The following is a 15,970-nucleotide window of genomic DNA, read 5'->3' as shown; positions in this document are numbered from 1 at the left end:
TTGATACCAATTTTATTGATGGCCGCTCAACGTCCAAAATGCCCATTCTCCTTTGTTTTTTAAGATTGTTGCTTATACGGTTAAACGTTGTTCTATCATCTGGAAATCTAGTATTTTGCCATTTTCTTCGAGCTCTTCTTTTCTCTATTATCAATTCTCTTATCTCTAAAGGATATTTTATTTCATTTTGTCTTCTATTAGAAAATGTTGGAGTACTTTCTTCGGCGGACTGTTGCACATCAGCAATAAATTGTTCCACTTCATGGTCAATTTGCTCGATTGTATCCATGGGAGATCTTAAATTTATAAAACTTAAAAGCCTTTCTCTAAAATCACTCCAGTTTGTTTTCTTATTTACAAGCTTTGGATTACTTTTTTCTATTACTTCCGATTCACTTAGTGATAGAATCACTGGAGTATGATCTGATGACAAGTCATAATTATATTCGACACTAATGTGATTTCGTCTGATTCCTTTAGCTACGAAAAAGTCAATAAGGTCTGGTATTTTGTTAGTATCGGAAGGCCAGTAAGTAGGCGACCTGGAGGAATAGAATTCGCAATTGTATTTACGGCCTGCTTGGAAAAGTCTTTTGCCTTTTGTTGATATAAGTCTTGAACCCCAATGGGTGTGTTTCGCATTGAAGTCTCCACCAACAAGAAAGTTATGCCCAAGAAGATTTAATAGATCTGTATAGTCATCTTCTGTCGGGGAGCGCCTTGGTGGGCAGTATATAGCTGCTATCTTAAACTCTTTCTTTTTCATACCAATACTAATAGTTGTTACTTGCATATTTTCATTAGTAAGCTTGGTTTCTTCATAATGTTTTAAGCTTTCTTTTATAAGAATCGCCGATCCACCTCTTGCCTTGTCAGCTGGATGTGGAGCGTGGTAACATGAATAGTTTTCTATTACATTATCTAGACTTTGCCCATTGGAGAAGTGAGTTTCGGACACCAGGCAAATATCTATATGTTCTAGATCTAGAAAGATTTTTAATTCGGATAAGTGTTGTAAAAGACCGTTTGCATTCCATGCGATTTTAAGTGTTCTGTCCATCATTGTTTTTTAAGAGCGACTTTTTCGCTTAAGACTGGGTTCCCTTTTTCAGCAAAGTCAAATCTCATTTAAAAGCATTTTTGTGTATTATTGAATGTGTTTCGCTCTCTCGCCATCGAATTCTCTGGTTACTTTTTTTACTCTCAGGATGTTGGTTAAGGTTTTCATTCATTGTCTCTCTGTGAGATCGCCATCGCACTCACGCGTGCGGGGTGACATGCAAATGGATGTAGGTATACTACATAGATCTTTATATGGATATGGTGTTTGTGGACGAAAACTGGTTTGAAATTCAATATTTTCATGAAAGATTTCTGGAGTGTATGCCTATTTATTTTTGAAATGAAAAAGAAACTTGTTTCCATGTTGCTGTTGTGGATGGCATTTGAGTTTTTTGTGTATCAGAGAAATTTTTTGCATTATAATAATAATTATAGTTGTTCAGCGGAGAAGCAGGTAGAGGATGTGTTATATGGGTGCATTGATATAATATACTTGACAGTATCCTTTGTGTAGTTTGTATAAAAATATGAGTAGATGCGCAGAAGGATTGATTTTCAGGTTCTTGCTCACTTTTGAGTTGTTCTTCGTTGAGAAATTTTTTGTCTCGCACACGCGCGTGCCGGCTGACATGGAAATGTATTTACTTACAATATTTACTTTCAAAACCTTTTTAATAAAGATTTTTTTTAAAGTCACCAATGTAATGAACTCAGTTCGTAACTGAATCGATTTTGTTTTTTATTTACTTATACCTACATTATTAGGAAACAAAAATAAGGCAGCATTAATAACTTATAAGTTACTTTTTTTTTAAACCTTGAAATTAATTTTTCAATTATGTAATCAAAGTTTAGGGAAGTTTTCAAAAATAATTTTCAAGCTCAACACTTTGAAAAACAATGATCATAAAACATAAAAAGCTTCTTCTTCATTCAAAAACAAAGAAGACACTGAATTGAAAATCCATTGCAAAACTATTTCTATAAACACCATCAAGTGCATTCTATCCACAAATACACTTATATAACCCTTTACCCATTCCCCCACGAAAATATAACTATTATACCTAAAATGGCAAAAATTCTCTTGAAAAAAAAACCGAATCTGCAACATATAAACAAAGGCAATGAAAAACAAAAGGACATATTTATATTATATATAACCCCGCACGCAAGCGCGAGTGTAGTATAATAAACAATACAATCCAGAAATCAACCTAAATATGCAAATCAATCATTGTGTACATGTCAAATGTCAATACACATTTTTACACACAAACAAGTGCATACTTGCAAATGTACCCACATATCTAATCCTTTACCTATTCCCCACACGAGCGATCTGAATATTACACAATGCAAGGTATTTCGCTGACACAAAAAAAAAAAAAAACCAAAAATGTCATCTCTCACGCGCGAGTGCGATATTATAAACACGAAATGAATTGTTAGGAAAAACCCAAGAGTCAACAAGAGCAAAACAACCCTTTTTGAAAACCAAAGATAATGATCTTGCAAAAAATTTCTACTATCTACCTACTCTCTGCAGCATCTTCATAATTTCATGAATGATTTCTGACTGCCTGAGTGAGAAAATAGGAAACAAAACAAAAATATTATGCAAAAAAAAAAAAAAAATATATAACGACAAAATGAGAGCGCAAGAGCAAGTTTTTTTTTTCAATAAATAGAAAAGAACAGAAAGAAAGAGTTCATCAGCGCCAGCTTCCGCAGTGGTATTCTTTTGAACTAGGTTTGTATGTGTGCGTGATTAATGGAATTTTCAAAGTAAAAAGCTAAAATTGACACTTTTTCAAAAATTTATATTAAAAATACTGTGATCAAAAATAAATATATTTTTTTTTTGAAACTGCTTGAAATATAATGAAAAAAAATAATAAAAATAAATTGTGGATGCTTTGACTGCCCCCTTCTCAAAAAAAGAATGCAAATATTGGTTAATTAAAATCAAATTTTTAGTGTGTAAATAAAAATAATATTTGTTTTTGGCAAAACAACTTTATTAACTTCTCATTAAAAAATACAAAAATATTTTAAAAAATAATCACGCTTTGCCCCATGACTAAAATGCTAGAAAAGTGCATTTTCACACTTTTCCTTCAAATTAACCGTTCAAACTAACTTCAAATTAAATTTTTTTTTGGATTCTCCTAATTCCACATTATTATTTTCTTTTTGTTTCATCTAAAAACACCAATAAATGGTAAAGTTATTCTAAGAAGAGTGAGTAAAAAAACATGAAATTACAACAAATTGACGAAGTTTTTTTCTAATAAAAAAAAAAAAAACAAAAATCTGTTACGCCTACTGCATGAAAACACATTTGGTCATTATAAAACAAAAACAAAAAAAAATAAAAAGTTTATAAACAACGGTGCCCCAACCAAAATTCTGATTCAATATCAATTTGCAGGAAAAAAAATCAATTTCGACTCTTATAAAAATCGCAAAAGAAATGTTTCTAAAATTTAAATGATGCAAAAATGTGCATACGTTTATTGCCTTTTAAAAAAAGTACGTTTTATAAGATTATCTTATAAACTGCAAGAGTTATACAACAATAAGTCAACCATCTTCCATTAAAATGCTATGGAAACCCCCCTTAATACGACCCCTAGAGAGTTGTTATTATGGGACCCTGAAGGAAACTCACCCCCCCCCCCCCCGACCAATACTTTTATCACACTTACCGGATGCTGTGTTTTTTACGTTGACATCTTTTGTATTTGGATAGTGTAGTAAAGTGTTGTGTTTCCCGTTGCAAACCTTGCATCTACGTTGTTATTGACACGATGGGAAACGATGTCCTTGCAAACAGTTGGTGCAAAGTTGAAGCTTCCGCACCTGCTGATTGCGATCCTCAACTGAAAGATTAATAAATTTTTTACAATTAAAGATCTTATGATTATTAGTTTTACAATATGGACAATTTGAAACTTCCCTATTTTCAGATGCGGTGGTTACCGCTTTCTTCCTTTCATCTGGTTTCACCGTCTCCAGGGCTTGGAACCTGCATTCGACAAATTCCAATAACTGGGTTAGAGTTGGTGTTAATCTTGGTGCTTGTAGGGATTCCTCGAAAACATTCGGGTGTCCTTGTCCATTTTTTCCAGCAATAGATTTACAACTAATGGGTCCGATCCACTGGTGTCATAGCAGAGTTAAGCCCCCTGCTGGGGGCTTAACGGCTGCTGGTCCTACGGGGGTTCCTTTTAGCTGCTCCGGCTGAGGATGAACTGCTGTCATCTCCTCTATAACCCCATCAGATTTGTCTTGATGATGTCATCTTTCATTTCATCATGAATTTTTTTTTACCCCATCGTAAAAACCTTTAGTTAAGTATTCGTGTTCAGTTACCTGCGGATAATTGTCTCTTATCTCGCGATCAACATTGTCGAAAACTTCCCATAATTCATTTAATCTTGTCCACCGCGCATTTAAATAATCCAGGGTTTTCCTTCCTGGACCACCCTTTCCGTAATTGCGAGCAAGTGTACAGATTTCTTTACCTACAGCTTCTTGCTGATTGGTAAGTTCCTCAATTTTAGCCACCATTTTAATTATTTTTTATATTGAATTGTTAGTAATTGAAATGAACTTCTTTTCTTTTTTTTTCTTTTTTAGTCTTCTTAATAACGACTCACTTCACTTCACAACACTGTTTCTTTTATTTTATTTTATTTTATTTTATTTTATTTTATTTTATTTTATTTTATTTTATTTTATTTTATTTTATTTTATTTTATTTTATTTTATTTTATTTTATTTTATTTTATTTTATTTTATTTTATTTTATTTTATTTTATTTTATTTTATTTTATTTTATTTTATTTTATTTTATTTTATTTTATTTTATTTTATTTTATTTTAAAACCTTTTATGTTAATGAAATACAAACACTTATATTTTCTTATTGAAATTAATTATAATTTTATTTGAATAAGATGTGTACTTGAATGTGGTTGGACAGCGAGTGCCCATTATGCCGATCATTCAAATGTACTTTGCCAAAAATGACAAGTCAGCATAATGAACACTAAGCACGCATCCCATAAAAATTATCGGAACCCCAAATTTTTCGGGTGGTACGTGATATGGCGTACCACAACATGTTGCTAGTAGGAAAATGTTGCGAGAGCGAGGGAATTCCTTAAAAAAATTGGAATCTCTTAAAAAAAATTACTGTGGCCTTCTCTCTTTTTCTTTTTTGTTCTCGTGTCCTTGTGTGTTGTGTTATGAAGCGCACTATCGTTGCGACAAGGGTGATGGTATTTGTTTTCTTTTTTATTTTCTACTATTGAAGTATCGTGCTGTAAGGATATTCTTTATTTTATATATATTTTTTTGATATTTTGTTTCCCTGCGATGCTGATTATTTTAAGTAGCTAAGAATTTTTTAAGCCGAGGGTGGTTTTCTGTTTTCTGGTTTTATTTTTGTTTTCTTTTTTTGTATGATCGTGCACACACATTATTATATGGATGTTTTTTTGTTTCGTTTGCGACGGCAAAATAATGTATTGAAAGTTGATTTTATTTTTGGTTGAAATTTATTTTCATGGTTTGTTGTGAGTTTGCTTCAAGTTTTTTTTCTTTGGTAGGGCAGGTAAAGTATTGAAGGAGTTATTTAGTGTGGCTAATAAGGGAAGGTAAGGTATTGAAGGATTTATTTTGCGTGGATGGTGAGGGCAGGTAAATTATAATTATTTATTATAAAAAAAAGGATATAGGAAATATAAAATTTTTTTAATTTTTTATTTGCTTTTTGGAAATTTTACAATTTGGTGATTATTTTAAAAATTAATAACTCTGGTTCTATTTGCGCTAGAAACTTTATAGGTTAAAATAAATTAAATCTTCAATTAAAAAAAAATGAAAAGTGATATTATTCGATTTAACAATATGTATGTATAAATCTTTGAATCAATATTTAAAGATTGCCCCACACTTATATCATTTTTTGTATCGCATTGTGCGTCTTTAAAAATTGTTGGCTTTAAAAAGTTGTAACTTATTTTATCGGCGTCATACACTTACATATGATTGAGGCATATAATTAAAGCTCAAATAATAATTTTTTTAGTGTAGGTTGTTATATAAAAAAAATTAACAAGAGGTTGATGTTTTTTTTTTAAATAAAAACTTATAGCATTAAAAGATTCCACCTCTTTTTGTTGATATCGTACGGAAGCAGTTAATATTCTTAGCTGAAATAATGGTATAAAATTTGTAGTAGATTGTTATGTGATTTTAATAATCATTTTTATACATTTTTTTAACGAACAGACTTATATTTAGTTTAATTCTTGAGAAAAAATAGTACACTTTGGGATGCTACATTTTTTTTGTAAAATTTTCATAAAAAAATATTTGACAAAATTATAAAGAAAAGTTTTCTGGGCGTTTCAACCGTTTTGTATTTTTCAATTTTTAATTTGATATGACAGAAAATTGAAATTTACTGATAAGATATATAATAGCATAATGGATTTTTGAACAAATTGTTAGTTGTTTTCATTGCCAGAATTCAGAGGTTAAGGTAAAAATATGGAGTTTAACACCACCAAGTAATATCTTTTTACCGACTTCCGAAAAAGAGGAGGTATTCAATTCGACTGTATTTTTTTGTTGTTACCTCATAACTTTGGACTGAGTGAACCAATTTTGATAATTCTTTTTGTATTGGAAAGCTGGTGGCTGCCATGTGGTCGTTCAGTTCTGGCCATAGGAAGTATTAGAAAAACCATAAAACCCAGTTTTAGCCATGGAAGTCGGTTTTGTTTTTTGATAAAAATGATTATTGTTCATGCCTTCTAAAAGCATGGTTTATATTTATTTCGAAAGATGGAATGATTACACTAGTTTACAAAATAATAAACAAAATTTGACACCAAATACCGTTGTACTTTTTGTATAGATTTTAGCCGAGAAAACTTGAAAATCTAATTTAAAAAAATGTTTATGGATAGTTTATCAAAATATAATTTTTCAAAGTTTTTTGTCGTTATTTTTCCCAGCATACTTAGTATTCGGGCTATATCTTCAGAAATAAACGATCAATTAGAACAGAAGAACCGGCACCTGAAAGCTGAGGAAATAAGCAAAAACAGTTTAACTTTTTTGGGTAACTTCAGATGTTTAAGTGCAATGTATCAAAACATTTTTAAAAAATCGATTTTTTAAAGGTAATTTTTGACAAAAAACCTCTAAGTTTAAGGTCAAGCACAACTTTGTTGAAACAGACGGCCAAACAGTCTAAGAAATAGACTCTCAGTCATAAATACGAACAGATAGACAGAAGGACAGACAGAAAGATACACAGAGGGACCGAAAGGCAGACAGAAAGACAGGCAGATGGACAGACACATAGCGAAACGGAAAGACACATAGACACACGGATAGACAGACAGCCAAACGGACAGACAGACAGATGTACAGACGAACGAACATACGGAGGAGTGAATGGTTTTGGTTTAGACAGAGAGGGTTATATAAATTGTGTTAGACAACAAAGAGAGGAGTAAGGAAGAAGACTACAAATGCTGTGTCTGCAGAATAAATCAGAAGAAAAAAAATTATTTCACTAGTTGTCAATGTTGTCCTCTTTCGCACTTAAGAGTTAGTTGCTAGTTGATTTTATTTTTGCCGTTTATGTCCGTTTTTTCTTTCAAAAGTTGGCTTTTATGTGTATTGCTACACACACAAATTTTAATCAAAATCATTAGAGCCGTTTTTGAAAAAAATTAATTTTTCTATTTCCGTTATATGACAGGTACCGTTAGTTTTGGTCATAAAACAAATTTCAATTTCCCCTCTAGGGAATCACCAAAAAATACTAACTACCAAGTTTGAAGAAAATCACTTCACTCGTTTAGGCTGTAGCTCGAGGTATATACAGATAGACAGAATTGCCGGACCCATTTTTTTGGCATTATCCATCATCGTTATGTCATGTAAAATTGTTATTTCGAGTTCCATTTTTTTTCCGAATCCTAAACTTGTCCTTCGTACCTATATCGCAAGTAAAAAAATCTGTACGAATCATTTGTCCCTGTCTAATGTTAAATCTTCATCCCGAATTTTATCTGTGTAGAATGTTTTTCAAATGGGTTTCGGTTATATTTTACCTGTTGAAGTCTAAAAACAAGCACCCTTATTTTTAATCGGCAAGAACTTTTCTTAGAGCAATCTTATTTACTTTATTCTTATGTCATTAGATTCAACATCAAAAAATACCTTAAAAACATGAGTCATATGATGACATTCGACAAACAATTTTTTTCAGTATATTTTTGACCTTCACCCCCTCCATTTTGTCCGCTCAAAAACACCCTTCCACCCAACTTTTTACTATAGACTTATTTTTGTCCTTGGTTTTTATCAAAAAAGCAAACCTTTTGCCAAGTTTCATGAGTGTAACAATTTTTTTTAATGCCTATTTTACATATTTATCAATAAAATAAAAACAAAAAAATTGAAAAATTTTGTTTTTTAAACAGTTCCAATGATTTAGCAATTTTACCTTTTGAAATAAAATATTTGGTAATAAAATCCTCAATCAAGAAGAATATAGCTTTCACATGTTTTTGTTTTGTCATAATACGATAATTTTTTACTGAAATACAGCCTATCGAAAATCACTAAACAAATCACAAGCATCTGTGCATTAGCACTAAAAGAGCTCAAAAAATAAAAACAAAACCTACCCTCGGCTAAAAAATATTCTACAAAATCTTCAACACGAAAAATATACAAATATCTTAAAAAGGAAAAAAAAACGAATGAAGAAAATCCTTACAAAAGAAAAGATTTTTCCAGACGCAATGAAACAAGAACAAAAATTTATATAATTATCCTCCCCCACAAAAAAAAAAACAACTATTTCAAGGACGATTGCCGTGGCAAACGAAAAAAAGATACCTACACAGACACACCTGAAACCAATGCACCTGTGCGTTGCCATCCTATAAAAAGAGAACAAAAAAATAAAAAACAGAAACCACCCTCGGCTAAAAAATATTAAATTCTTAAAGTCTTCATATTAACAAAAAAAATAATCTGAAAAGAAAAAAAAAACGGGAATGCAAAAAATCCTTTCACAAAAGTGAAGATCTGGGTAGACGAACTGGCTAAAAGTAAGAAAAAAAAACTCCACCACAGTGATCGTCATCGGCACCGTTGCCGTAAGAAGCAAAACAAAATCAAAAAAAAACAGAAGAAAGAAAACGAAAGAGATTCCATTTTTTTAAGGAATTCCCTCGCTCTCGCAACATTTTGCAGCTAGCAACATGTTGATCACATAAGACACTTCAAATTTTTGGTTTCGATAACTTCTATGGGATGCGACATCTTTGTATTCTATAATCTTTGCTTATATAGAAAGGGGAGCTGATCGATACTGAAATATTGTATTTTCTTGGAAAAAAGTAAAAAACAAATTGTGTTAAGTAAACATTTTAAGTAACCATATGACCAATACTATTATCACATTACATTGTTGCTGACACGATGGGAAATGATTTCTTACCAGTTCCCACTGAGTGTTCTTTTTAAGCATAATTATGTATACCTACTTATTTTTTTTGTATTCTATCACCAAAGATTATAGAATACAAAGATGTCGCATCCCATAGAAGTTATCGAAACCAAAAATTTGAAGTGTCTTATGTGATCAACATGTTGCTAGCTGCAAAATGTTGCGAGAGCGAGGGAATTCCTTAAAAAAATTGAATTTCTTTCGTTTTCTTTCTTCTGTTTTTTTTTTTTTATTTTGTTTTGCTTCTTACGGCAACGGTGCCAATGACGATCACTGTGGTGGAGTTTTTTTTTCTTACTTTTTGCCAGTTCATCTACCCAGATCTTCACTCTTGTGAAAGGATTTTTTGCATTCCCGTTTTTTTTTTCTTTTTAGATTATTTTTTTTGTTAATATGTAGACTTTAAGAATTTAATATTTTGTAGAATATTTTTTAGCCGAGGGTGGTTTCTGTTTTTTATTTTTTTGTTCTCTTTTTATAGGATGGCAACGCACAGGTGCATTGGTTTCAGGTGTGTCCGTGTAGGTATCTTTTTTTCGTTTGCCACTGCAATCGTCCTTGAAATAGTTGTTTTTTTTTTGTGGTGGAGGATAATTATATAAATTTTTGTTCTTGTTTCATTGCGTCTGGAAAAATCTTTTCTTTTGTGAGGATTTTCTTCATTCGTTTTTTTTCCTTTTTAAGATATTTGTATATTTTTCGTGTTGAAGATTTTGTAGAATATTTTTTAGCCGAGGGTAGGTTTTGTTTTTATTTTTTGAGCTCTTTTAGTGCTAATGCACAGATGCTTGTGATTTGTTTAGTGATTTTCGATAGGCTGTATTTCAGTAAAAAATTATCGTATTATGACAAAACAAAAACATGTGAAAGCTATATTCTTCTTGATTGAGGATTTTATTACCAAATATTTTATTTCAAAAGGTAAAATTGCTAAATCATTGGAACTGTTTAAAAAACAAAATTTTTCAATTTTTTTGTTTTTATTTTATTGATAAATATGTAAAATAGGCATTAAAAAAAATTGTTACACTCATGAAACTTGGCAAAAGGTTTGCTTTTTTGATAAAAACCAAGGACAAAAATAAGTCTATAGTAAAAAGTTGGGTGGAAGGGTGTTTTTGAGCGGACAAAATGGAGGGGGTGAAGGTCAAAAATATACTGAAAAAAATTGTTTGTCGAATGTCATCATATGACTCATGTTTTTAAGGTATTTTTTGATGTTGAATCTAATGACATAAGAATAAAGTAAATAAGATTGCTCTAAGAAAAGTTCTTGCCGATTAAAAATAAGGGTGCTTGTTTTTAGACTTCAACAGGTAAAATATAACCGAAACCCATTTGAAAAACATTCTACACAGATAAAATTCGGGATGAAGATTTAACATTAGACAGGGACAAATGATTCGTACAGATTTTTTTACTTGCGATATAGGTACGAAGGACAAGTTTAGGATTCGGAAAAAAAATGGAACTCGAAATAACAATTTTACATGACATAACGATGATGGATAATGCCAAAAAAATGGGTCCGGCAATTCTGTCTGTCTGTATATACCTCGAGCTACAGCCTAAACGAGTGAAGTGATTTTCTTCAAACTTGGTAATTAGTATTTTTTGGTGATTCCCTAGAGGGGAAATTGAAATTTGTTTTATGACCAAAACTAACGGTACCTGTCATATAACGGAAATAGAAAAATTAATTTTTTTCAAAAACGGCTCTAATGATTTTGATTAAAATTTGTGTGTGTAGCAATACACATAAAAGCCAACTTTTGAAAGAAAAAACGGACATAAACGGCAAAAATAAAATCAACTAGCAACTAACTCTTAAGTGCGAAAGAGGACAACATTGACAACTAGTGAAATAATTTTTTTTTCTTCTGATTTATTCTGCAGACACAGCATTTGTAGTCTTCTTCCTTACTCCTCTCTTTGTTGTCTAACACAATTTATATAACCCTCTCTGTCTAAACCAAAACCATTCACTTCTCCGTATGTTCGTTCGTCTGTACATCTGTCTGTCTGTCCGTTTGGCTGTCTGTCTATCCGTGTGTCTATGTGTCTTTTCGTTTCGCTATGTGTCTGTCCATCTGCCTGTCTTTCTGTCTGCCTTTCGGTCCCTCTGTGTATCTTTCTGTCTGTCCTTCTGTCTATCTGTTCGTATTTATGACTGAGAGTCTATTTCTTAGACTGTTTGGCCGTCTGTTTCAACAAAGTTGTGCTTGACCTTAAACTTAGAGGTTTTTTGTCAAAAATTACCTTTAAAAAATCGATTTTTTAAAAATGTTTTGATACATTGCACTTAAACATCTGAAGTTACCCAAAAAAGTTAAACTGTTTTTGCTTATTTCCTCAGCTTTCAGGTGCCGGTTCTTCTGTTCTAATTGATCGTTTATTTCTGAAGATATAGCCCGAATACTAAGTATGCTGGGAAAAATAACGACAAAAAACTTTGAAAAATTATATTTTGATAAACTATCCATAAACATTTTTTTAAATTAGATTTTCAAGTTTTCTCGGCTAAAATCTATACAAAAAGTACAACGGTATTTGGTGTCAAATTTTGTTTATTATTTTGTAAACTAGTGTAATAATTCCATCTTTCGAAATAAATATAAATCATGCTTTTAGAAGGCATGAACAATAATCATTTTTATCAAAAAACAAAACCGACTTCCATGGCTAAAACTGGGTTTTATGGTTTTTCTAATACTTCCTATGGCCAGAACTGAACGACCACATGGCAGCCACCAGCTTTCCAATACAAAAAGAATTATCAAAATTGGTTCACTCAGTCCAAAGTTATGAGGTAACAACAAAAAAATACAGTCGAATTGAATACCTCCTCCTTTTTGGAAGTCGGTAAAAAGATATTACTTGGTGGTGTTAAACTCCATATTTTTACCTTAACCTCTGAATTCTGGCAATGAAAACAACTAACAATTTGTTCAAAAATCCATTATGCTATTATATATCTTATCAGTAAATTTCAATTTTCTGTCATATCAAATTAAAAATTGAAAAATACAAAACGGTTGAAACGCCCAGAAAACTTTTCTTTATAATTTTGTCAAATATTTTTTTATGAAAATTTTACAAAAAAAATGTAGCATCCCAAAGTGTACTATTTTTTCTCAAGAATTAAACTAAATATAAGTCTGTTCGTTAAAAAAATGTATAAAAATGATTATTAAAATCACATAACAATCTACTACAAATTTTATACCATTATTTCAGCTAAGAATATTAACTGCTTCCGTACGATATCAACAAAAAGAGGTGGAATCTTTTAATGCTACCAGTTTTTATTTAAAAAAAAAAACATCAACCTCTTGTTAATTTTTTTTATATAACAACCTATACTAAAAAAATTATTATTTGAGCTTTAATTATATGCCTCAATCATATGTAAGTGTATGACGCCGATAAAATAAGTTACAACTTTTTAAAGCCAACAATTTTTAAAGACGCACAATGCGATACAAATATGATATAAGTGTGGGGCAATCTTTAAATATTGATTCAAAGATTTATACATACATATTGTTAAATCGAATAATATCACTTTTCATTTTTTTTAATTGAAGATTTAATTTTTTTTAACCTATAAAGTTTCTAGCGCAAATAGAACCAGAGTTATTAATTTTTAAAATAATCACCAAATTGTAAAATTTCCAAAAAGCAAATAAAAATTTAAAAAAAAAATTTATATTTCCTATATCCTTTTTTTATAATAAATAATTATAATTTACCTGCCCTCACCATCCACGCAAAATAAATCCTTCAATACCTTACCTTCCCTTATTAGCCACACTAAATAACTCTTTCAATACTTTACCTGCCCTACCAAAGAAAAAAAACTTGAAGCAAACTCACAACAAACCATGAAAATAAATTTCAACCAAAAATAAAATCAACTTTTAATACATTATTTTGCCGTCGCAAACGAAACAAAAAAACATCCATATAATAATGTGTGTGCACGATCATACAAAAAAAGAAAACAAAAATAAAAACAAAAAACCACCCTCGGCTTAAAAAATTCTTAGCTACTTAAAATAATCAGCAACGCAAGGAAACAAAATATCAAAAAAATATATATAAAATAAAGAATATCCTTACAGCACGATACTTCAATAGTAGAAAATAAAAAAGAAAACAAATACCATCACCCTTGTCGCAACGATAGTGCGCTTCATAACACAACACACAAGGACACGAGAACAAAAAAGAAAAAGAGAGAAGGCCACATTAATTTTTTTTAAGAGATTCCAATTTTTTTAAGGAATTCCATCGCTCTCGCAACATTTTCCTACTAGCAACATGTTGTGGTACGCCATATCACGTACCACCCGAAAAATTTGGGGTTCCGATAATTTGTATGGGATGCGACATCTTTGTATTCTATAATCTTTGATATAAGATAGGAGGCTGAAAACTCAACAGTATAATATCAATAGGATGTGGAACCAAACAAGGGGGTGGCCCAACGTTTATTTGAAAATTTTATTTTTCCTATACAAGCGTGGACCAATGCAAGCAATGGGAAAATCTGAAATTGCGGCTGATCCTGCACCATAATGTGTATATTTTAAAATTCATAACAAAACTAATAAACCAAATGTAACAAGGTCTCCGTTCGGTTGAGAAAATCCATTAAATGGTTCTTTTTGGTTTCTTTTATCGAGAGGAACATTTTATACTGATATATTTTTTCATTTATTTTTGTAATGTACTTACTGACTTAGAAATGAAAATAAGAAGCGAATTACTACAACAACGGGTTTTGAAATAGTATTAAAAAAGTTTCTTATTTGTCCAATAGCTTCATATTCTGAATCCATTTGCATTTCTGAAAATTATGATTTGAAATTATAACAAATTATGCCAAACTTATTATAACAAACTTACGGTTTACATATATAAAAAAATTAAAGTATTTGCTTGGGAAAAGAGGCTCTTGAAGTTCTCTTAAATACAACTTTAAAACACCGGCAACTGAATTCATGTCTGCAGTTTCTGTAGCTTCGGCTAATGGATCTTCCCCATTTTCAAAACTTTCTCGAAAATTCATTATCTCAATTTGTGAACCAGATACACGAAAAATACCTTGACTGCGTAAGCCTTTAAGCAACATGCATATTAATAGTCTACATACATTATGTACATTAGGGCGTTCGTTATTTGGGTTTTTTTTTTCGAGAATCAAGTTCCTTAGTGGAAAAACTGTTTCTAAATAATAAAAAAAAAAAATCCTCTAATTTTTTCAGATTTTTATTTTGACACTAGATGGCGCCCCAAGAGGGTTAAAGTTTTTTAACATTTGCAATAGGTATGGTATAGGTATTTTTTTAGATATAGACTGCAAACAAAATTTTTTGATGAGGTCCTTGTCTACGTTAAACAACGTTTTCAAAAAAGTATAGATCATTTTTCTAGGACCAGGGGTTTAGTCAGGGCATGCATGGCTTTTTTGTATGTTTTATGTTTTATTTAAACAAGCATATTAGTAGCATGAAAAATAAAATAAAATCCAACAAAGCCATGCATGCCCTGACTAAACCCCTGGCCCTAGAAAAATGATCTATACCTTTTTGAAAACGTTGTTTAACGTAGACAAGGACCTCATCAAAAAATTTTGATTGCAGTCTATATCTAAAAAAATACCTATACCATACCTATTTCAAATGTTAAAAAACTTTAACCCTCTTGGGGCGCCATCTTGTGTCAAAATAAAAATCTGAAAAAATTAGAGGATTTTTTTTTTATTATTTAGAAACAGTTTTTCCACTTAGGAACATGAATCAAAAATAACGAACGCCCTAATGTACATATATTAATAGCAAAGTTTTTTGGTATTTAATTTTTTTCGCAAAGCAAAAACAAATCAAATAAATCTAATTTGTTTTCGTTTTGCAAAAAAAATATATAAATAACTAGCGGGAAAGCGCCTATGACACGCAAACAAATGTTAAAAGCGACTATGATACGAATGTAACGATGTTACGAATTCAAATGTTACGAATTTTGTGAAGGCTTTTTTGTTGGTATATTACTATTTCAGTCAATGAGGTGTCAAATGCATGGGATCCGAAAAAAGTTGTGACGTCAGCTAAGTGTGAATGCAGTATTGAAGTGGGGTTTATTCTGAGTATAAATCTCAGTTTGTGTATTGTTTGGCCATGTGGGGCGTCCGCCATTTTGAAAAACGCATTAGTCTCAATATCTCGATAACGACTGGTCGGACAGAAAACTTGAAAGGACTTTTTAGATTGGGAATATAACTTTCTTTCTTTCTCTCCAAAATCATATTTGTCTAGAAGTTATACTTTCATAATCGCAAAGTATCTCATT

At 31.0% G+C, this 15,970-nt stretch overlaps 1 protein-coding gene across 8 annotated transcripts in view; it reads right to left on the bottom strand.

Moving 5' to 3' along the window:
* Positions 1 to 15,970, bottom strand: part of LOC129921226 (SLIT-ROBO Rho GTPase-activating protein 1-like) — a 747,084-nt gene that overhangs the window by 200,419 nt on the left and 530,695 nt on the right. For all 8 annotated transcript variants that reach the window (XR_008773488.1, XR_008773486.1, XR_008773487.1 and 5 more), the window contains 2 exons: positions 14,528 to 14,740; positions 14,357 to 14,468 (listed from right to left, as the gene is read on the bottom strand). Coding sequence is in view for 4 of the 8 variants with exons in the window: in XM_056002959.1 (XP_055858934.1) it covers positions 14,357 to 14,468; positions 14,528 to 14,740 (325 nt within the window). In the remaining 4 variants the exon portion in view is untranslated. The remainder of the gene's footprint in view (positions 1 to 14,356; positions 14,469 to 14,527; positions 14,741 to 15,970) is intronic.

Source organism: Episyrphus balteatus, chromosome 1 (assembly GCF_945859705.1).
Source record: "Episyrphus balteatus chromosome 1, idEpiBalt1.1, whole genome shotgun sequence".
Lineage (NCBI taxonomy): Eukaryota > Metazoa > Arthropoda > Insecta > Diptera > Syrphidae > Episyrphus > Episyrphus balteatus.
This window is presented reverse-complemented; position numbering and strand designations above follow the sequence as displayed.